General features: G+C 36.7%; 1 protein-coding gene and 1 long non-coding RNA gene across 22 annotated transcripts in view; one reads left to right on the top strand and one right to left on the bottom strand.

Annotated features, from left to right (window-relative positions):
- The window catches only part of PARD3 (par-3 family cell polarity regulator), an 804,135-nt gene that overhangs the window by 140,462 nt on the left and 638,671 nt on the right, over window positions 1–25,002 (bottom strand). For 20 of the 21 annotated variants that reach the window (XM_037010348.2, XM_037010345.2, XM_037010349.2 and 17 more), the window contains one exon: window positions 15,284–15,526. In XM_037010348.2, the coding sequence (XP_036866243.1) occupies window positions 15,284–15,526 (243 nt within the window). Of the gene's footprint in view, window positions 1–535; window positions 637–15,283; window positions 15,527–25,002 lie in introns of those variants that run through there. The other variant, XM_073228957.1, reaches the window with a different exon arrangement.
- Window positions 644–25,002, top strand: LOC118970928 (uncharacterized). The gene is made up of 2 exons (XR_005059122.2): window positions 644–3,945; window positions 24,713–25,002. It is a non-coding gene; the product is annotated as an uncharacterized lncRNA (long non-coding RNA).

Below are 25,002 nucleotides of genomic sequence, written 5' to 3'. Positions count from 1 at the left end.
ACTTTCCTGTTTTGGAAATGAATCTGCAGCTATTCAAGTTAAACACTGCACCAAATGAAGTTGTTTCCTAACCACAGAAATCAATGAAATGGCCACATTTCAGCACCAGCATACAAATGTAATAAGCTGCAGACATCAATTGGAGCATTAAAATAAAGAGCTGAAAAACCTCAAATAAGATTTTACACATAAAAGATGCTGAAAAGAATACAGAAACATCATATGTCACACTCACATTAAAACAATTTATGAAGTGAACTTTTTAGCTTCTACATGTCCTTAGAATGCAAGCATATGGACCATAAGGATGAAGCTGATGGTAGTGTAACAATAATAATAGCAACTAATACTTACTGGACTCTTCCTATATGCCAGGCAGTATTCAAAGTGCCCTACATGTAGTCATTTATTTAATCCTCAAAAAAAACAAAAGCCCTAAGGCAAGTACTGTAATTATCCCCATTTCACAGAAGCAAAAAGCAAGGCACAGAAGGTCACCTGAAAGAGCAGGGATGTGAGATCAGTCTTGGCTCTTAAGCACACCTATGGCATAGTCTATCTTAGCATATAATGCTATATGGTGTTGAATCACATCATCGCTCTCTTGCTCCCCAAGTGGCAGAAACGTTAGGAAACCTGTAAGGATTGAGCATAAGCAAAAGGGATTTTAGCAACTGAAGTGCCTAACTACATTTTCCTAATAGAAACTCCACACTTGTTCTGCAAAGCAGCTCATCTGTACTTACACACAGCTTGCAGGTTTCCTTGTCATGCACACATACACTCCACAAACTGCCTTTGCTGGGCTGATGAGGAGTCTGGTTTGTTCATTTGTGATTTAACATTTTTGAAAGCCTATGTGGCAGGCCTTGGAATATAGCCATAAACACAATAGGCAAACACTCCTACTTCAAAATGGAACTCCATGCTAATTGTTGGAGATGAATGATAAACAACATTTTTACAGTGTGATGAATGATAAACAGCATTTTTAAAGTATGACTGTACCATATCATCACATAATGAGCCTAGTAAGAAAAATAAAGCAGGAAGGTAGTCAGGAAGTCCAGGGAAAGAGGAGGGGAGAATTCCAATTTTTAATTTATCTGTATTTCCTAATATTAACTCACTTTGGTGCCTGCTGGTTGTGTTGCCTGCTACGAGTCCCCAGCCCCACCTGCAGTGGGGACAGAAGCAGCTGAGCACTTCTGGGAGCATGGCATTTCATGTAGAGGCACCCAGGACCCTGTCCCTCTAAGCCTGAAGATCCTGGGATATGCTGGAGTTTGCTTGGAATGCCAGCCACCTTGCAGCCACCTCGCCTGTCTCCTTCTCCCTGACTGACAGCATGCCCAGTGGCCCAGCTTTCCACTGCTGGCAGTGAGTAGTTTCCATCAGGAAGTCCCTCTGGGAGAACTCATGCTAGGGTCATATGCAAACATAGGGCAGAGCCCAGAAAGCTCTCTCAAAGGACATCAGTCCATGACAGAGGATGATGCCTGGCTCTACACGCCTGGCCCTATAGGCATGGGGAGATAGATGACAGGGGCCCTGGCTTGTACCTACATCAGTCCCAGGTTCTCCCTGGGACAGCAGAGTTTATCATCAGTGCCTTCAGGATCCAACATCATTAGTTTCACCATGATTTCTCATCTCTCTAGGAACACAATCTCATCCAACCTCTGGGTACATATGTGTGGGTGGAACTGGCATAGTAGTTTGATTTTTAAACATTTTCAAGAATAAACTAGATGTAAAAGCAATGAAGTAAAGCTCTCATGCAAGAGCTGTAAAAGAAGTCCCAGTAAAAATCAGTACACTACCTGCCCTTCGAAAAATCAATCAACATGCTGTTTCAGTTGTAAGTGGGATAGGATTGTTGAACACTGCAAACCCTTCAGTCAGCAAGGGTCATGTTATGCCTACATCCAGTTTGCCTGGAACTCTTACAGCAAAACCAAGACAATTCCAAGATGTGCTCATCTTTAAAAGAAATTGGGGTAGCACATTTTAGTTTCATCCATTACAGAGAGAGATTCATGAGACTCTTCCAGATGCAAACAAAACTCCTTAGAAATAATATTAGAAGGAAGAACGGAGCCCTGATGTCATGGGGTCTGCCAGTGTTTCTGAACTGGCCTAGTAAGGTAGTTTGTGTCTATTAGCTGCAACTGACTAATGCAGCTGCATCTCCCCTGATGATCCAGCAAAGCCTGCGGCCCCAAGCAGTATCACAAATCACATGTCATTACAGTCATGAATGGTCAAAATAAGAATTTTAATTCCCAAATGCTTGAAGTGGAACTATACTAAAGATGTTAATATCCACAAAGACCTACTTTGGAACTATCCATAAAGTCACTATCACCAGCCTCAGTACTCCCCAGGGCCCCTGGATACTGAACCTGCCCACAGAGAAATCACTGGGCTGCCCCCTGAAGGGCCTGCAGTCCAGGCTCTACCTCATCCTGTAGGACTCAAGGCTCCACCTACCCAAGGGTTCAAGACACCAGGAGCCCTAGAGGCTGGGTGCGTCTTACTTGCTGAAATCCTATAAAACTTTTCCAAGAGTCAGATCACTCAGAGAGAAAAGCCACAGTTCTGCCAGTGGCTCTTAGGGGCAAGAAGTATTAAGGAATTTACAGAGCAAGGGTTGACCATATTTAATGTTGACCAGCCATGAACAAATCCAGCATCCTAACTAGACAGCACTGCCAGTCAAAACTAGGTCAGTTTATTGATATATGTAATAGATATAAAGAATATGAATATAATACAGCTCTGACCCATTCGGGATGCAGTGCAAGCATACCTCCTACTGGAAGCCCCTCTTTCCCCAATCTGATGCCATCTCCTTAGCACCCCATAGAATTCACATTGTTCTGTGTACAAGATAGTGTGTGTGGCCTGTCATGTGACACTGAGTGAGAGGAACCTGGATTGTGAACTAGGTCTTGCTCATTTCTGTATCTCAGACACCTTCCACAATTCTTGGCACACAGTAGCCACCAAATAGCTGCCAAAGAGGTGAACGCACAGCCACAGAGGCTGGAAGAGGAATGTGTACTTTGAGTTGTTCAAATAATTTAAGTTCTTGAATATTTCACAAAACTTAAACATACAGAGTAAAGGAAAGTAGGATGTGGAAGAAAAAGAGAATAATGAGAAGCATTTATCTTCATCTTTAGTTTCTGCCTCAAAGCAGGTGATTTTTTTAAAGTTATGCTAATGTAGCTTACAAAACAAAAATAAACTCCTCTGCCTCAGAATCATAATTACATAGAATTTAAGTTAATTTTCTAGGTCTTCCTCCTCCTCTCTGCCCCAGGCCACATGGTGATTTTGTGAAATTTGGAGAAAACGCTCATCACTCAGAACACTGCCTGCCCTTTGCCAGAAAATCAGCAGAACTGCCAAACGCATGACTAGTAGGGTTACAGTACTCCTGGGAGTCAGGTAATGCATAACTTGTTCGAAGGACACCCTATGTCTCCCTTGGGATCCCCCAATTTCATCTGCATCCTATCCACACCCTCTTGCAATTTTCTTTAAGCATTCTAAGTGACATGCAAATTTAAAACAAACTTGGAGTTAAATTTTTACTTTACTACATTTCTCTGTGTGAGTACTTGATGCAGGTCCAATTCATTATATAACTGTCAAAAGACTACTGCACTTCAAACTTTGTACCTGGCATTACATTGACCCATTAAGTATAAAAGCAGAGACCAGAGAAGAAAGGTATCTGTTATTCGGTCATCAGGCAGATTTATTTAGAATTGTTTTTAAGTAATGATAATCAGTAAGTTGTGGAATGGCAAACTTTTCTTTTAAATCACATTTTTCTTCATGGCAGACAACAATATACTTTTCAGAGTGGATATATATTTTACCATTCCAGAATTATATGAAGTCCACATGAAACTACAGCAGAATTTTTCTTAGGTGAGTAATCTACAATTATTTTAGGCGCCACTATTTACAACTTTTGAAAATCTATATTGGAATTTTCATCTGTTCACTATTAAATTCTTTTTTTTATACAAATTTATAATAGAAATGAGATTTTAGGAGAATTTGTTTAAGGGAATTTAGAATAATCATTTTCTATTTTCATGGTGGTCAAATCAATAAATGAGTTTCATCTAAACAAAACGTAAGCAAATTTTATATCTAAATGAGGATAAACACAATCTAAGGTGAAGCTTAAAAACTGATGATTTGCCAACTGAAACACTGTTAGCCCTTCATCCGAGTTGGTTGGGTGTACATTAAAACTCAAAGTATGGTATCTTTAAACATATTCTCTGATTCAGACTTGATCTAGTCCCTCTATTCAGATTGACATCACCAATCAATTCCAAGGCACAAAATTTTAGTCTGAATTCAGGCACACCCAGGAAATCTTCCAGATGCCTGGAGGTATTACTCTTCCTTTGACTAGGATAGTCTGAGCTTTTGTTATGAATTGGGTGGTGGTGGTGGGGTGGCCTCTTGGAGTTAACCAAGGATTTCAGTGAAAACAAGGGTAATTACAAAAGCACAAATTCAGGCTTTTCTTGCCCAATAATATCTGTTTACCTTTTAAAAGTATAGTAAATTTATTAGTAGAAAAGTTAAGCTGAAAGAACCACCCACCCACCTGTCATTTTGCCAGAAGGAATCAGTTTGGAAACACTCACTGGGCCCAAATAATTTTGTTTTGAGACTAAATACAGAACATTTTCTTTCTTCTACCTGATTTTATTGTAAGGATACAGTATATCATAAATATAACATACAAAATATGTGTTAATTGACTATGTTACTTGTAACGCTTCTGGTCAACAGTAGGCTGTTAGTAGTTAAGTTTTAAGGGAGTTAGAAGTTATGGGCAGATTTTGACTGCATGGGGTGGAATTGGGTTGGTGCCCCTGACTCCATTGTTGTGCAAGGGTCAACTGTATTTTCAAGATTCTGTATTCCTAATGATTTAACAATATAACCCCTGTACAGTATATCAGGTAGAATGAATAATGAAAGGTATAAACTGATACAGAGAATACAGTTTTAAAAATAATTGGGGGCTTAACATAAATGTATATACACGAATATATATACATTCACTGATTCATTCTATGAACATTTGAGTCACTTCTATGCAATTTCAAATGCATATTCAAGTAATTACTATATCCATAGAATATATGAATTGTCTAATCATTTTCTGTTCTGTAACAATAAAGTTTATTTTTCCACTTCTATATATAGAAATTTTATTTCTATATTCACATATGTTCAAATGAAAGAAGCTAAGGTGTTCTCAACCACTTCCTTGACTGGAAAAGACAACAAATACCTGCTCTAATCAACTACTGCTTCTTCCTTACTCACATTAGATCAACCAGTGGGGTGCTGGTGGAAAGAGAAGGAGTCAGTCCACAAACAGAGAATAATTAAATAGTTACTCACACTGAGGGCTGGAGAGGGGGAGGGCCCAAGGGAAAGCTCTAGAACATCTGGGAAGTTAATTTAAAAATGGATTTTGGATTCAGGTCTTGATAAAAATCTCTCAAGAAGTTGAAAATACATCTCACAACAGGGCTCCAAATAAATCCTCAAAAATTTATATGAATAGTTGACTGATTGACTTGTGCGGGAGCAAGAAAGAAAATAACACCAACCTAAGACCACTAAATACTATCAAGATTGGCACCTGAATCCAAGGGTTTGGACTGTCTCAAGGACAGGAGAACTGGGCAGTTGGGACAAAATACCAAGATAAGTTATCACGCCAAGCTGCCAAAGCAGGATCTTGGAGCCTCTGTTAGAAGGCTAAAAGCAAATGAAACAGCAAGCAGCTCAAGGAGATTTTGACCACAGTGTGGCCAGCTCATTTTCAAAGACCCAGAAGTTCAGAGCCCTGCAAAGGCAAAGCCATTAAAACAAAACGAACACTCTGCTGGAGGACTAGTCGCCTGCTAACTTCCCAGGTTTTAAACAGTTTTCGCTTATCCTCATATTTCTGTAGAATATTTAAACCTTCTCTAAGGCTAAAATAAATATATAAACAACCCCCATTACATAGTACTTCTACAAACAAATTATGGTTTCAGGCAATGTTAATCAACAAAGAGAATTAAACAAGAAGTCTTTAAAATTAGCCATGACCTTATTTATGGCTTCATTACTTTCAAGATTTCATTTGTTGGGCTGTTTATGTCACCTCAGCCTTTAATTTAATTGCTGTATCTCTATATTAGAATAGCTTAATGAATGGTGATTGTTTGTTTTTACTCACTAAAATTTAACATTTGCAGAACAGATACCACCAAAGAGCCACTTAAATCACACATGCATTAGATGAAGTTGGATTTATACTTTTAGACTGATTCTCTGTTAGGAAAGTATGATGTGACCCAATATGACACTGTGATAAAATTAGGGGTGAGGCTGAAATAGGAGGGCTTCGAGGCCCACCGACACCATGCTGAGGGCTTAGACTGCAGCCTGGTGACAATAAACAGCCACAGAATAATTTTAACCAACATGCCAAGATGAATGAGATGTCAGGTTTTTATTTTAGATGAAAAAATCCCAGGTTTGGGTGAAGTAGGGATTTGAGGAGAACAAATGGGAGGCAGGGAGAGGAGTTAGGAGGCTACTGCTAGTGGCCATGTGCAGTGGTGCAGAAGGAGAGGGAGGATTTGGAATCACTTAGAATATGAAGTTGGTGGGCCTTGTCACTGACTGACGTGGGAGCAGGGAGGCTGGCTGCAAAAGAAAGACTTAGGGCTCGGGTAGACATGTGGCTAGTGATGGCTTGCTTTGAGATTAGACCTATGAAAGTAGCGGAGGTGTGGAATAAAAAATGATGAATTTGGTTTTGGATAGGTTGGCTTGAGATGTTTGAGGGACACATACATGCATTCACAGCTGGTGGTTAGCTCCAAGAATCTGGGGCTTTAAAGGTGACGACAGGGCTAGAGTTGATTACAAGTCAGTGCTGTCCCCCACTCCCATAACTAAAAACTTTAAGCAAGAAGAACACATTAGGGACAGCAGTGGTCCAGAGCTATTTCCCTAGGGAATCCAAAAATAGGGGGCAAGTAGAAGAGAATCTTTAAACAGATAGTCCAGAAATTAGAGAGGAAAGAGGAAGCAAGAGATAGCCATACTACACACAGAAAGCAAGGGAACAGCTTCAGGAGTGCCCAGAGCTGTCCAGAATGGAAACATCCAGAAATGTTTCTTGGATTAGGAATCTAGGAGGCCATTCTCACAAACTCATTGCCTTAATTAAGGTAATGCACATTTTTTATTTATGGTTCTGGAGGTCAGAATCTCAAATGGGCCTCACTGGCTAAAACCAAGGCACTGGCAGGGCTGTGCTACATCTGCAGGTTCAAGGGGAGAATCTGTTTCTTTGCCTTTCCAGCTTCTGGAATCCACTTGCATTCTTTGAATCACGGCCTCTTCCTATCTTCAAAGCCTGCAGCCTGGCATCTTCAAATCTCTGTCCTGCTCAGACTCTCATGACCCCCTCTTTTGCTTATGAAGACTCTTCTGATTCTATTGAGCCCACCTGGGTAATCCAGGAAAACCTCCCCATTTTAAGATCCTTAATCAGATCAGCAGTGTCCTTTCTGCTGTATGAAGTAACAGATTCACAGGTCCCACAGATTAGGGGGTGGGCGTCTTTGGGGGCCATGAGTCTGCCTACCGCACTGAGAGAGCAAGATTTGGGGAAGAAGATACAGCAGTCAATATTAAATTTAGATTAACATTTCAAGAAGTTTGGATTAGAAGTGAAGAGGGAAAAATAGGGCAGAAAAGAGCTAGAGGGTAAAAAAGGATTTTTTTTTTAACAGCACGATAAAGATATCAGCATGGTTGCCAGCTACAGGAAGTGCCAGCAGCAGGCACAGGCTAAAAAAGGCGCTGAGAGGGGAGACTGGATGCAGCAGAGTATCTGCAGAGCTGTCCTGGAGGAAGGATAGCTGCACCTCAGCACGAGAGCCCAGTAGCCCAGGAGGAGGTGGGTGGTAGTTTTGGAGATGAGAGGCACACTGAAGGCAACAAGAAACTTTACAACATTTGCTGAGATGAATGGAATCGACCAAGGTCAAAATGGACGGTCGCGGACACTGAGATGGGCCCAGGGTAGATCACATTAATTAGCACCAAGTTGCAATTTTGCACCAACTTGCAAAACTTATATGACAGTGAAATTTCCTACATTTGAGAATGACTTCTCACATTTCAAGAAAAGCAGAGATAAGAATACCAAGTAAATGCAAGTAAATAAAGTGGCATTTGACTTTTTGAATGACAAATGCAAGTTTGTTATATTACCCAACATTTTTAAAAGAGCACATGTTTAATAACTGCCTGTATTTAAGAAAATTAGTTTTGTTCTGTGTTCACCAGACTTCCTTTTGACACAACTAGATTCCAGTTTTAATGGGGGGAAAAACAAGTTCATGAAGGTCTTTCCTTTTAAAATCCTCATTTTCCCTTTAGTGGTAAAATGCATGCAAAAAGCATATGATTATGGTATTTATGTTTCCATTAAGGTGTCCTCAACAAGCTGGGGGAGTCTAGCCTACTATTTTCCTGCTATTTAGATTTATAGCAGCACAGTACCTATTTTATTTCAATTATATTTGAGGACAATGCACTCTTGGTGGCAAATGATTGCATGGTGACAGTCAGCAAATGTCCATTAAAGTTGTCTTCCTGTGGAGTTTTTAACTACAGTAAGTTTTTAACTTCTGGTATCTGGATACAAAAATATGAATTGTGTGGTATCCTCAACTAAATAGAAAACATTATTGACCAGCATTTCATCATTTCTTTGTTAGAATTCAAAGCATACTAAATTTTTAAATTGGAATCATATAACTTAAATGAAAAAAAACTTCTGGTAAGTGTCAAAAAACTCTGAATAAAGTTCATGAATATCACACCTACAGACTGACCTTTTAAATAAAATGATTATGCAATCATAGGTGAACAATGAACATTTGTGAATGTCAAGATAAAGCTGTGTCCAATACAGAAATCATAAATTATTTCACAGCTTCACTGTTAACCAACCTTAACAAATTAACTTATAATGGAGTTTCTATTTGTTTTTTCCTAAGTCCAAAAGCAGTATTTTTCAAAGGGTGGATGGCCCCATTGCATTACAATCAAGTGAGGCGATTGTTGAAAATGTAGGTTCTTGGAAACTCGGGGCTGAAATTGTTTACAGAAACAATTGTTTACAGTCTTAAAATCTTTGGAGAATAACTGCATAACCTTGAATGAAAGAAAGTAGCTGCAGAACTCAGTTTCTACGTCTGAAAGGTGGGACAAATGTCATCCCGCATGCCTCACAGGACAGTTTGCCATTAAATGAAAGAATTTCTATGAAATACTTTTGAAATCTCTGGAGGCAATCGGTTGCATATATTCACCTATAATGTAATTAATAAAAAGTCATAGCATTAGGTATCTTTTTTCAGTAACTTCTTCAGTTTTGCAATATTATGTGACTGCTTGCTTTGCGGTTTTTACACCCCCCCCCTCCCCCAGTGAATATACATCCTGTTTGCCAGGAAGAGGGATGTGTATTGTGGAAAATGATTTGAAGGATAGCAGATTATATGACTGTAGAGGTTTGCTACTAAATAAAAGTGATCTGCCCAAGGGGGAGAAAAAAAAATGTAGGTTCTAGTCCCCAACGACATCTACTGGACCAGAAAAAATCTATGAGGGGAGGTCAATAAAACTGTCTTTCTCAGAAACACTCCAGGTTTTGCTAAAATTTGAAAAACCACTGTTTTAGAATGCAATCTATGACAGTTCTGAAGATCATAATTCTTGCTTGCCCTACCGGGAGGTATCTTCATACAAATAGTAACGTCAAAATTTTAGACAAGGTCTGAGTTCCAGCCTCCCTATCTCCAGGAGCACTGCAATCTTGGGATCAGCAAGAATGTCATGAAAGTAGAACACGGATTACTTCAAAGAATTCCATGAAGTGCAAAATGAAGAACTTCAGACTAGCAAAGGACAGACTGGAATAGACTCAGGGATCACGTCCATACACCACGATCCCCAGTCATTGCCCATAAGCCATTTTATAGTACCTAGCACTTACAAGTACTTCTACTGTAGAAGCAATCTGGAATGTCTCATGCTGAACTCAGGAAGTCCTAATTCAGAAAGAAATGGGTTATTATATGATGTGACTTACGGAGAATAGTTAGAGACCAAGATATTTAATGACGGAAGTGGTATCAGCAAAATTATATCCCCACATTTTTCTAAGTATGTTAACTTCAAGTATAAGGAATAAAACCTGTCAATTCATTTCAATTTCCTTGTTTGTTTCTGCATCCAGGTGGGGATGCTGTGCTTTCCTGAAAGTAAACTTCCACTTTCCAAGTAATAATAGCAATATCAAACACTGAAATAGTGCCTACTGTGGGTCAGGTGCAGGGCTAAGCAGTTCACATGTATTAACAGACTTAGTACCCCTAAGCCTACTGAGGAAAGTATCACTATCATCCCCATAGAGTTCACACACCTGTGCTGGAAGAGCCCAGAACCACATTCAGGCAATGTGGCTCCATTATCCTGCTCTTGTCCATACCCAATGGCCTCCTACTGTACAGGAGGCTTCTTGGTAGAGGCAGCTGCTGCCAGGAGATAGTACATCAGCATTAAGAAGGATAAATGCTAGCAGACATTTGACTGATAACATTGTTTAAGTAGAGGCTAAACAAAATGAAAAGGAGAGGAGCTACTGAGTGACACTGGAGAATTTTGTCTGTTAATTAATTTCACAAAATACTGTGGAAATGATTTGACCAGGAGATAGATCTCCAACATATAGATGATCCTGAGCTAAAGATGATGATTCCCTTTGGGCTCTTGCGTGCATGATTCACTACACTCAGAATGGTACTTGGCTCCATGAATAGGAAATGTGATGGAAGGTAATGAACAAATAAGGGGCTCGGTTTCATAGGTCAGAAGGAGTAGAGGTGGATATGCCAGGACTAGAACAGCTGCTCAAGGGGCCAGGTGCCTCCCTCTTTCTCCACGTGGCCCTCATTCTCAGGGCTGTCAGATGAATCCCACTTTGCAGAACCCATTCAAGCAGCGAGAAGGGAAATGGCAAAGGGAAAAAGCTGAGTTGATTCCATTTTAATCAGGAAAAAACTAGCTTTGCAGTGAGTCCCTAGATCTATTTCTAAATCATTTGTTAGCACAATCTCACATAGTCACTGTCTACTGCAAGGGAGCCTAGGAAATAACAATTTTTAGCTGGACACATTGCCAGACTAGCCTGAACAAAACTGGGGTTCTATTAAGTAAGGAAGAAGAGAATGGGTTCTGGGTAGCACCTAGCCATGTCTTCCACAGTGGGGGAGAAATGTGGAAACAGAATGCTGGATCAGACTCGAACATACAACAGTCAAGTAAGAAATGAACGCTTGCCAAAGAAATACAAGACTATGACTCATTTACACCAGCTAAATTTTCAGGTCTCTGGTTATAAGCAGAATAAAAAACTAAGTATACCAACTGTTTTTTTGAGTCTAAGCCTTGTTATTCATATAAAATGGAAAGGAAGGTGGGCTCCTATAGAGCATCAGTCTATGAAAATTCAAATGTTACCAAGGGCATTAATAAATAGGAACAAGGGCACTGTGACCAAAGTATACACACAGTCAAATAATAATTCATGCTCAGATCAAATTAAACAGGCATGACAATAAACTCTAGACATAGTATGAAGCTATCTTATAGGAAGCATTTTATAATTAATGTGGAACCTGAGAAAGTGTCCCATTTGACATCAAAATTCACAGCATTTGATAAATTATCTCTGGCTATTTCCATGTGGAGCTACCAGATCCACATTTCTGACTATAAGATGAATTAAAATGATTAAGCAATGACATTCAGAATACTGCTTTCTTGCTGAACAAAGAAAATCTCAAAACACAAATGCAGGCTACACTTCAGATTGTCAACTGACTGCCTATACTCCCATGAAATCTAATCATTTGAATAGTAAAGTTCACCAGACATCATTGCAAATTTTCGTGAAATTTAGTTGATGGGAGTTTCTTTATTGGATATTTTTCCTCATTAGGAAATACTCTGGACTTTCAAGTCTTATATTTCCATTTGAATAATTATTTTTAAAAAGATAAGCATATTCTAGGCCATCTTACAGTACGTTTATTTCACTGACTGAGTTTAAGTTTACAAATATGAAGGCATCAGGAAATGCAACTTGCACTTTCTCAAGGTGAGGACAAGAAGAAGTTGGGCTTCACACACCAGTGATGTGCCATGTGGCTTACAGGCCAAAGGTATTAGATGTGGATATGCAGAAAAACTGCATTAATCTAACTGAGGAAAGTGCTGGGTGAACTGAGTCAGCCCTTGGCTGGTGGGTGTAAGCAAACAAACTCGAACGAACCTGCCATGGAGCAGCCACCACCATATTCATGATTTGTGCAAGAGTTTAGATTTTAAAAACATTATTGGCCACATTAAATTAATGCTGTACATTCAAATGTAATGGTTTTGCTGTTTTGTTTGTATTTAATTTGTAAAGATGTTTGGTTTTATAGTTGTATAATGGCTGTAAACAGAAGGAGTTCAGCACTATTTTATTTTTATACATATTTAACTAACATTATAATCAAAACAATTTAATTTGATACTGCAGTTATCAAGAGATTGCCTTTCCTTTAAAAAGAGTCTCTGTACTCTTCACGTGTGAGAAACACTTTTCTACAGTTTTCTCTCTGACAGAAAATGACAGTGCTGCTGTGATTTCCAAGCCAAAATCATATTCCATTACAGGTTTGTGAAGAAATGCTTTATAGGCAATAATTCCTAACTTTTTGGATTAATGATATCAGTGTTTAATGGATATCTTATTCTCTGTAAAAATAATAATTACAAAAAAGCTAAACTTCAGTTTCTACAATCCATTAAAAATAAATAAATTATACATCTCTTGAGTTGGAAGTGTCTTAGAAATCCAATCATCCTTTTGTGGCACAAAAGCACAGAACTGTAAAATCCCCAGCAGACAGCTGTCTAGGCTGCTCCTGGGTGACTCAGAGAGGGGCGTTTGAGCATAGCGATGCCTGCGGGGTGAAGTCTGAGCTGCTGGCTGCTAGGTGTGACCCCTTGCAGGATGAAAGTCTCCTCTGGAATGATCTGATTTTGATGGAAATTAGTTAGGAGGCTGAGTTTCAGTTTGAGGTCCACTGGTGCAGAGCAGAACCTGCAGGCAAGGATTCTGGAGCCCAGAAGCAGCTGACGCTCTGAGCACATAAACCTTTGGAAAATTTACAGAAATTTTCAGGAGAGAATTAGACTCTTAGAGGGCACTGGGGGTTTAAACTGAGGTTTAAAGCAACAGTTCTTGGACTCAGGAGCTGGAGAGATCCCTTCTGACTCCCATCTCTCACGTCCAGAGGGACTTCTAGGCTATGCAAATAACTGCTACAAGTACATCCACTATTATTTAGATTTTTAAACTAGATGTGGAAAGTGCTGAAAATGATCAATGTTTTTATCGATGACCAATAACACGTTAACTAATTTAAGTAATTTTTTTTTAGTTCCTCCAAAAGGGACTAGCTAGCAACACCCATGTTTCTGCTGTCCTTTCTCCCAAGAGAACATGTCCAATGGGACATTCATGGCCTTCGAATGCTATTTGACCTTCCACAAAAAGCTTTTGCAAGTAAAGCAGAGACCAAGTTAAGCAGTTATTAAGGAAATGTCACTGTTACTGATGATCATTTTATTCTTTAAATCCTGACACCTCTGTGTTAGTTAATAAGCACTGTGAACCTTCTGGGTGATCACATCAAAAGGGTTTAAATAAACCATAAGCCCCCTCGTTAACTTACATTACTCACTCATTGTAATCAACATCAAATGGATTTTCATAGAATAAACAAAATCTAAAACTCAACAAAACCAAAAAAGAAAAAAAAGGAACAAACAGAACAATAATCTGACTATACATTTAACTTAAAATCTGCTTCTGCTACTCCTTAAAATGCTTCCTCTGGTTTGCCTGAGGGTTACCTGCTACATTTGCAAACCTCTAAATATAGCTAGTAAATAATGAAAATATAAACTGAGTGCAAAGTATAGCAGCCAAATAACACATGGGTGCTCAGATGACATCACTCAAATGCATGTCTGGTCTGGCAGGGTTTCTTAAAGCATAGCTCCAGAGACCAGCATCACTAGCATCAGACCTAGGAACTTGTTAGAAGTGCAAATTTTCAGGCACTCCTTCAGTTCTACTGAGTCAAAATTCTGGGGAAGGGTTGATCAATTTGTGTCTTAAAAAACCCTCCAGGTGATTCTAATGCATGCTAAAGACCCTCTCCTTTTAAGTGAAATCTGCTGTTTTTAATGTTCAAAGCCTAGCTCCCTTGTACAGCATGGATTATAAAAAAAAGACATTGAGATGTGATGGATTGTGCTGGATTATTCTTTATGACAATAGTATGCATATGTTTCAAATGAAAAGAAATGAGTGCTATTTTGTTCATGACCTAAACTTTATATGGTGTTTGGATATGCAAAGGGGTAGAAAAAGATGTTTTTAAATTGTCTCAGTTAAAATTTGAAATAAACATATAGCCATTAATAAATATATCACCATACAGTCAGTTAAAATTGAAATAAGTATATAGCCATGAACAGAGTGTTAACATTGTTCTCCTTGGTGCTATAGTAATACATACAATCAGACCTGTGGTCAGGGGTCATTCAAAGCCATTTGAAGACTGCCTATACTACACATCTCATTCATTAGGTCTTCCATAATATAAAATCAGGTCACCAAGTGGCCCTCTACATAAATCAAATTGGAACAAATCATGTCATTCCCCATCTATTTAATTACCACAACTAGAGACTCGCCTAGCAACAAAAAGAAATACGGCTTACACAGAAGAGCAATAATTTCAGGTTTGCTTTTTATTTGAGTTATAAACTAAAGGTTAGTTCTCTGGTCTAAAACCATTTTAAGAACAAGATGAAATATGTTAGAATCATTAAAAAGTGATCAAAACCTCTGCTGCTCTTTCCATTGGGCTTCGATTTGTGTAAACTCAATGCTTTCAGACACCACAGCTTTTTAAAGGCCATTAATAAGAGGCAGTTATGGTTTGAGAATTGATGAACAATCTACTCGCTTGTCAAAAACTATCAAAGTTGATTAGGAAGCAATACCCTGATTGCTCCAGGACCCTACCTGTCTACAGGTGATGGTTTGGAATTCCGTGGCTTCTTCACCTGGGCATACAAGGCATCCATCATATGTCCTTCTCTTGGGCTCTGGGGCCTGGCGTTGAGAGCCATGGAGCCTTCATAGGAAGAAAGTCCCCCATACATTAACTCGTCATCACAGCCAAATGTCCGATGAAAATCTTGGATTTCAGCATAGTCCCGTTCTCGAGCCTGTCGCTCTCTAAATTCTCTAGTTTTGGCTTGAATCCTGTAAAATTAAAACAAAGTTGAAACAAGAGAAACTATGCCTTTTCTAAGAACTGCTTACAGAAACATTCATCAAAATGTTTTAAAATACATTTTATCTCATGCAACTCTAAGAAAATTGATGGTATAAACAATGTCATATTCATTTTAGATGGTCAAGGTAATGTCACTGATGCTTAAAAATAATCATTTCAGGCAGCTTTTGTTCATGTCAATAAGGCATAGTCTTAATTTGTTTCAATCTAAATTGTCACTTAGTAGCTAGTTTTAAAAATTCACCAGGAACAATAAGCCTTATTGCTTACTGTTAGTAACAGGCATCCATTGCATTTTACTTCTGAATTTTTTAAATTCAAGAAGTGATTTTTTAAAAAAGTTATACACACATACATATAATATATATGCATACATTTATGTATGGGTGAATAATGTATATATACCATACACATTCAAGTATTATGAAGCTTAAATATGAATCCACACTGTAACTCTTATTACTGGTAAAAGATATTAGTTTAATGATAATGACCTTTTATGCAATGTATACAGAACTGGCAAATTCTGAGATTGGGATCAAGAAAGCATGTATCCAATCAAATTCTGAAATAAAATGTGCTTGTGCTATAACTAAGAGAACTTAAATAACTATTTTATTGCAGAAATGTTTAAATATTTCCCAGAATTTTATTAAGCTACTTAGAACAAAGTCCTCTTGAACCTATATTAATATAATTTATATCTGAAGTTGATCTTGGTTATCCAAAAGTAATTAAACAACGCTCAATAGAATTTTGATGATTTTTGATGGGAAAAATATTTCCATTGCATACTTATAAATTTAAATGTTTACTTAATAATGACTCTATGGCATCTTACTATGCTGATGGACAGGGATTGCATTGGAGGAGAGTAGGGGGTGAATGGTGAAATCACCATGTTGGTCATGTGAAACCTTCATGAGATTATATATCAATGATACCTTAATTAAAAAAAATTCCAAAAAAAAGTTTACTTAAAAGTGAAGTCCTATTTATATAAAGCAATATTTTAGTTGAGCTTATTGTTTTATTGTAAAGTTATTTATTTTTTCATATTTGAAGTAGACTACTGTTAAACATAAATGACACATAAATATATATTCAAATGAATACAGAAAAAAATGCAAAAACCAGATGAAGGTAGTACAGAAAGGTAAAAAGAAAATTATAGGCCAATATCCCCCCTGGACAGAGAAGCAAAGTACATAATAAAATGTTAATAAATAGAATTTAACAATACATAAAGAGAATTACAGACCATGACCAAATGATGTTTGTTTTAGGAATATTCAAATAATCAGTATTCAAAAATCAATTACTGTAACCTAACATATTAACAGGCTAAAGAAGAAAAATCACATTATATTAGTTGATGCAGGAAAAGCATCTGACAAAATCCAACATCTATCATTACAGAAACTCTCAGAAAGCTAGTAATAAAGCAGAAGTAACTTCCTAAACTTGATAAAGACCATTTACAAAAACATCTATTGATAACATCATAGATAGTGGAGAGAGATTAAATGCTTTCCCTAAAATTAGAAAAAGGTAAGGATGTCTGCTGCCACCACTGAAATTCAGCATAATGCTAGAAATTCCAGACAATGCAATATAACTAGAAAAGGAAAAAGTTTACAGATTGGAAAGGAAGAAATAAAACCATTCTTATTTGCAGATGGTCTATATGGAAAATCCCAAGGAATGTGCAAAACTATCCTAGAACTAAAAAGCAAGCTCAGCAAAGCAATGGGATATAACATCAATAAAATCCATTGTTTCTATATGCTGACAATGAACACAGATGCTGAAATTAAAAAAGGAAATACATAGATACATAGTTTATAGATATGTATAAAATAGATACACATAAATCTAATAAAACGTGCAGGATTTGTATGATGAAAATTTGTATCTGATGAAAGAAACCAATGAAGATCTAAAAAATGGAAAGGCATTATTGTGATCATGGATGAAAGGCTCAACATAGTAAAGAAGTCAATTCTCCCCAAGGTAATATACAGGCTTAATGTAATTCCAATAAAAACCACAGGAAGATTCTTGTAGATATAGACAAGATTCTCTTAAAATTTATATGGAAAGGCAAAGAACAGCTAAACAATTATGGAAAAGAACAATAAACTGGGAGGAATCACACATACTGACTGCAAGACTTAAACAATATATATAATAATCAAGACTGTGCAAGATCTTGGAGGAACAGACACATAGGTTAATGGAACAGAATGAAGAACCAAGAAATAGCCAACAAGTATGGCTAACTGATTTTTCATGATTGTGCAAAAGCAAGTTAGTGGAATAATAGTCGTTTTAACAAATAGTACCAGAACAATTAGATATCCATAGGCAAAAATAAAAATGCCCTGAACTTAAACTTCACAACTTATGCAAAAATTAAACTCAAAATGGATCACAGACTTAAATGTAAAATGTAAAACTACAAAATTTTAGAAGAAAATCTTTAGGACCTAGCACTTGGTAAAGAATTCTTAGAAATGATACCAAAAACCTAATTCATAAAGAAAAGACAGATAAATTGAATACCACTAAAATTAAAAGCACCTCCTCTGTGAAATACTTTATTAAGAGAAAGAAAAGCACAAAGAGAAAATATTTGCAAACCACATATCTGAGAAAGGATTCATGTCCAGAATATATAAAAAACACTCAAAACTCAACAATGAGAAAACAATTAGAAGCACAAAAGATGTGAAGTTCTATTTCTGTGGAAATAATATACAAAAGACAAGTAAGCACATGCAAAGATGTTCAACATCACCAGCCACCAGGGAAATGCAAATTAAGACCACAATGAGCTATCACACCTAATATCAACTAAAATTACAAAACACTAATATCAAAAGCTGGCAGGGATGCAGAGACACCAGGTTTCTCATACACTGCTGCTGGAATTGTAAAATGGTACAGCCACTCTGGAAAACAGCCTGGCAGTTTCTTACAAAACTAGACACTTCCCATGCCACTCAACAATTGCATGCCTGGGCATTTGTTCCAAAGAAACGACAACTTAAGTCTATGAAAAACCTGCACACAATTTTTCACAGATACTTTATTTCTAATATTCAAAAATTAGAAATAACCAAAATAGGCTACAATAGGAGATATATATCACAGAGTACTACTCAGAGATACAAATGAACAGACTACTGATAAGGCAACTTGTGATCTCAGGGGTATTATGCTATGTGGAAAAAAAAGTTGTTCTCAAAAGGTCACATGCTATATCATATAACACTCTCAAAATGACAAATTATAGACACAGTGAACATATTAGTGGTTGCTGGCAGTTATCTATGGTGGGAGCAGACAGGTGGGTGTGGCTATAAAGGAGAAGCATGAGGAAGATCTTTGTGACAGAACAATTGTTTCTTGATTGCATTGGTTGGTACATGAATCTGCACATGTGTAAGATGACATAGAACCAAATACAACATGGTACCAAGTCAGTTTCCTGGTTTGCATATTGTACTATAGTCATTTAAGTTTCAACTATTGGGGGAAACTGGATGAAGGGTACACAAGATCTCTCTGTACTGTCTTTGTGACTTCCTGTAACTCTGAAAGTATTTCAAAACAGAAAGTGATTTTTTGTTTTTTTACAAAAAGCTGGAAAATTTATAACATTACAAGCAAAATTTCATTTTTCTCCCCCCCCTTTTTTTTTTGCTTACATCAAGCTTATCACCATCATGCTAGTCTTGTATTTCAAATTTTGGATCCATCAGGTCACATTTCTCTAATTTCCCTTATTTCCCAGCTGTAAAATGTAGGTATTTCTATTCACCTAGGTCAGTGTTCCTTGACAGGGGTACAGGGACATTTGAGGAAGGTTGTTTAAGAAATGACTTCTTGCACAATAGGTTTCAGCCTCATATCATTAAGCAGGCCATCAAGGCAACCAAAAATGCTTCACATATTCCCAAAACTTCCCTAGGAGAACCTTATTTTCTGAGTTGAGAATCAATGACTTTCTTAACTCATAAGATAATATTGGAAAGTTAGAAATTTTTATCAGTAAGAGTCCTAGATTCTAATAAACGTAAGAACACCCATAAAAGAAATATCACTCAAAGTCTAATGTCAAATTCAGTCAGATTTATGCTATATTTTTTATTATAGTCTACTTATTCACTTACAAGCAATTATGACAGTCAAGAGTGTTATTGTAAAAGTTGATTACCACTAAATACTAGATATCCATGATGAAAGTTCATAATACGTTCAGAAGTCATTTTATTTTATCTTCCTGTCTTTTTGACTCTTTCTTCAGCCAGAAAAACTACAGAGGTAAATGACTTCTTTCTTCAACTCATTGGGATATTAATTTGAAGTTCAATTATGATCATTTGTTTGACAACCCACTTTACTACTATATATTTGGCCACCATCAGACAATCACCTAATTGTAGGTACTATTCAGGGTGACTTGGAATTCACATACGTTTTCAAGTTTGGGAACTGAAGAAATTTGGGGGCATACAAAAGAAATAAAGCCGAAAATTCTGAATTCGGAGAACCTCTTGAAATCAAAGGGAGTGACTTAGATTGGTTTATAAATGAGGGAACCCTGTGTACTTGAACTTCAGTTCATTAAAGTGAAGATAATCTAGCTTACATACGTTGGAATATGCAGCCCTCTTAAGAAAGGAAGTTATCAGAAAAAAGAAAATATAAACATTCTCAAGTGAAGCATGCACATAAATAATCTCCCTGAACATCAGTTTCAATATGTTTTTGATGAGTCCTAGATCTGTGTCAATTCAAATCACACAGAAACTAACGTTCACTGGGGGTCAATTTCTAACAAGTGAATTGCTCAGAAGAAATACGCAGCAGCATGAGGTACTACTCATAAAGCCAAGTTCTTAAATCTTTTACCCAAATTGGCATATTATTACCAATTGCCACTAATCATTGAATCCAATAAACATTAGTCATGCCTATAGTAACTTCTAAAAACACTGATATTTTTCTAAGCTCCAATAACGTAAGAAATTATATTTGACAATCTGACAACTCCCAGTCAAACTAACAAAAGACACAAATGATTTTCTTTATTATATATTTTTTTACTTTAATATCTTATTTGTTACAAAGTGGGAAAAGGGACTTTGCAACACAGCCAAAGATCATATTTACATGTTATGTATTTTCATTCTCTGTGGCAAAATTTATCGTGGCCAAAGAAATATTTGGCTCAGGGGAGAAAATATTTTTGTTGTCCTAATAAAAATAGCTTAGTTTCTTTAGGAAACTTAAAAAAGTTGACTGTCTTTCGATTTCCCCCTTAATGGTTCCAGATGGTCAAAGCTATAAAAGATCACCCCTCTATTCTTCTATTGTGATCCTGAGGTCACATATTATCTCTACAATGTAAGATCGCTTTTTCTGAATAGTCAGGTTGATGTTGAGCATTATTCATCCATTCATCCAATGTATCTCGGGCCAAACCTCAGCAATGACAGAAGTAACTGATTAGCCTAAAACTTTGCCAAAGAAATAAATGTCTATTGCTTTAAGCATTTCAAAACTCCTTCCTACTTATAAACAAGAGAACTATTCTGACATTTAAATGATAACAGACAGCTGCCAGGATGGACAATGGGGCAACACCATCATGCACTATTTTCCTATTCTTGAAATGTAAAAAAAAAAAGAAAGAAGATTAAACCAATGAAACTTTTAAAACTTTTTATTACGTCTAAAAAAGGCAAAGAATTTATCATTTCAATTTATGTTCAAACATAAATATTCACACCTTTCCTTTCTGTTTAAAAAAAGTATTTCCTATTATGATAAAGAAATTGCTTTGAAACTGCATAGAAAATAATACACAAAATAATGTAATATACTAGAGTAATAAGGTTAATTTCTTTCCTGCTGTCACCAAATTCATGCTAGCAGGATCTCTTCAGCTTGACATCAATTAATGATTTTAATTCCAGACTCTTGTCACAGTATTCACCGCCCTTTTCTCTAATTAAAATGGATGACACAAGGTGAAGATAAAACACACCAGACTTCTGTCCTTGTAACATTTCTATTCGTGAGGATTTTTGCTTTTGCAATAAATGGCTTTTTGCACTAATTATGGTAAAGATGAAAATAACTTTTTATAACTATGAAGTATAGTTTTTATATATCTCAAAAAGGTACAAGGCATGAGAATCTTTATTGGAGTGCCAAGGTGACCAACACCTGAAGACAGAAAAATCAATGGTGTACTTAAGTACTCAGATACATCCAAAATACTTCCATTTCCAAAGTCGTGAAGCTTCAAGGCATAGAACAACTAATGGTGCATTTTTTAAAGACTCCAGGAGACAGAAATTGACCTTTAATAATTTTAATACCAAAAAAATGCTATTAATGTCTACAGAAGATAGAATATACTAATATGGATTTAACAGCAAAAAAATATAAAATAAATTTCAAATTACTACATATTAGATGTTGACTATCTTCAAAACAATGTTTAAAATCTTGCAGTCACCTCTTTTGGGAAACATTTTACTCCCAATTTATTGCACTGCCTTCAAGAAGACTCAGTCTGGGAGCAAAGTTCCTGGATCTTTTCCTAACATATTTCCTCTAAAACTCTGTATTATAGAAATTTATTAAATAAAACCTTAATTCATGGCAGAATGAAATTTGAGCTATGAGACAACTAGCAGGAGCAGTTCAATTTAATAGCAGTCTGTGGTCAACTGAATGAATGTTTTATTTGCTCCTCAAAGCACTTTAGCAAATGGCAGACTTCATAAATCCTGTGGCTAAGTCATCAATCCTTTAGCTTATCCTGCTGCATAAATCTAACATCTGCTACCTATCAGTATGGAAGGGGCCAATTTGGTGTCTATGTTGAATTCCCAAACAAGGGACAATATTCCACTAGTTTACTTTGAAAACAGTCATAATTTTAAGTGGGATTTTATTATATTTGTAATGAGGAGATGAAAGTTGATTGAGAAGAAAAGATGTCCATATTCTAAGTGGGCCCTGAAAAAAACATTTCTGAGTGACAACAAAACAGTTGTTTTGAAGGTGCATTTCCAATTCCAGGGAAGAAAGCAAGCTGTTGAAATCCACCTTGTAATTGGTGAGAGGGAAGCTAAACCTAATCCCTTAATGCTAAAATGTGGTATCAGTTTTAAGGTATAAAATGGTAAGAGTTGAAAAACAGACAAAAGAAAAGCACTGATAGAAATACTTACTAATGACCAACACAATCACAATTTTTAAAGAATCCACCCAGTTAGAATGTCCCCCTCTATGAGTCTTTGTACCTGAGTGTGGTTATAGAAGTTTCCCCTTTTGCTAAGCACCTATGTTCTCAGGATAAAGACCTAGACCTCCAATTACCATCTTTATGAAGTGTCCATCATTAACTGTAGCATCACCAACCTCTTCCTTTCCCAAAGCTCTGCAGTTACTTTTGCAATTGATTATATTGTCTTACACAACTTTTTAACATTAATGTTTAAAGTCTTTTCTCCCTCTTAACAAAGGCAAGGTTTCCCTGAGAGAGGGAACATCATCCTCCTCATAACAAAAAATGTGAACTATCGCATTGTGTATTTAAAATATTGTGAAACAACAGAACCTCTCTTTTTTACTAATAAAACATTAGCATGACATTTCACTGGCTGAAACACACACATACACACGCACATACTCACACTCTCATAGATATGCACTCACAGTATGTTCAAGCTTTCATAAGTAGCAAAACACCTACAGTTATTTCCAACTTAAAGAAATGCCACAATGCCAAATCCATCTTAGACTGCTCTCATCAAAAATAAAACTGCCTAGTCTTACCCCACTTACAGTCGGTCAATAAATTCTTTTCTGAATATATTCGCCTAAGGCTTAATATGCTCACATATTGGTCTAAGTAGTGAATTTCCACAGAGTTAATAGATTCTTTCAAATTTTTGTCCACCTGTACAAATTTTTAAAAAATGCCTGATGAAAATAATCTCATTGATTAGTTAACTTTTCAAAAGGACTTAAGAGGTCAAAGAATATAAGAAAAACTGCTCTAGAATAAAAACACAGGTTTTCTATTAAAAGGTTAATTTTAAACATCAAGCTGTTTGTATGACAATATGTGATCCAAATGCAAACATTATCCAGATTATCCAGGTTCTGATGTCACCTGGACACCAAGCCTCAAGTCAAAATGAGTGAAAATTTTTTTAAATTTTCAAATGTACAGGAAATGCATCTATCATTGCTATATAGATTGTTTCTCCTGTAATTTCACTAACTTTTTATTCATGCCCTTTGAACAAACTTTACTATCACAAGAGTAACACTTCCAGTGAGTGGGAACCATATGCAGGAATGCCACAGAAAGTTGCAAAATGACATACCAAGAACTGGGAGTGTACCACTTATGGAAATGGGTAGTTCAATCATTTGATACAGAGAACGCAGGCTTTTAAGGATGATCATCAAGTAGTGGAATGTTTCAAGCCATACATTTCTTCAGCAGATTTATAAATACCTTTCCTACCCTGGGAGGATACCATAAGGAATTCATTACCTTTTTCATGTCTCCACTGGATGCATTCAGCCCCTTGAAAATATTTCCAAGAACAACTTACTATGCAGATAAAGATAATATCATAATAGGTATCCCTTGCTGAGTAACTATAAAATGCAAGCCAGTTTACATTATAAATCTCATTTCATAGAATGAATAGCGTATGAGATAAATAGTGTTTGAGAGTTGGGGAATTTGGCCAAATATCATAGCTAAAATTTCATCGTTCAGACCTTTCCTTCTTTCTGTCCTTCCTTCCCATCTACCCATCTAGTCATACAGACTTGGCCTTGTTCCAGAAAACATTTAACATGATTTTCTAAGAATGTACAAAAATGCAAAATAAATCAAAATGAAAACAGATGTTAGCTTTTACAAAGTATGTGTATGCAGAAATATGTATTTTACAGGAAAAAGAATGGCACAGACTGGTATGTTAACAGTGGTATTAGGACAGATAAATGTTTTCTTATTTTAACTTTATGGTTTTTTAAAATTTTCAGTAGGTTTAGAATTAGAATTTAGAATTCGATCTTTAATAGGTATTTCCTTTAAATAGGTGAGAAACATGTGGAAAGAAAAAACGGAACAGGAAAAGGATCAAGTACACAAAGCAGACGCCACCAAGCAGAGGCGGGTCACAGCATGGCTCAGACTTGCTCACAGCCGTACAGCCAAGCCCGGTCTCAACAGCCAGTTAGTCGCGTGAGCTGGACATGCCTGACCCAGGCGCCAATGGGCTGTGTTTGCCGTCAGTAATTCCCAAAGGCTGCTGAATTCGGAGAGATTTTAGTGTTTCATGAAAAACAAAAAGGGAGATGTTCTGTGAATAAATATGTTAGGAAATGA

The sequence above is a fragment of the Manis javanica genome, chromosome 2 (assembly GCF_040802235.1).
Source record: "Manis javanica isolate MJ-LG chromosome 2, MJ_LKY, whole genome shotgun sequence".
NCBI classification, from domain to species: Eukaryota; Metazoa; Chordata; class Mammalia; order Pholidota; family Manidae; genus Manis; species Manis javanica.
This window is presented reverse-complemented; position numbering and strand designations above follow the sequence as displayed.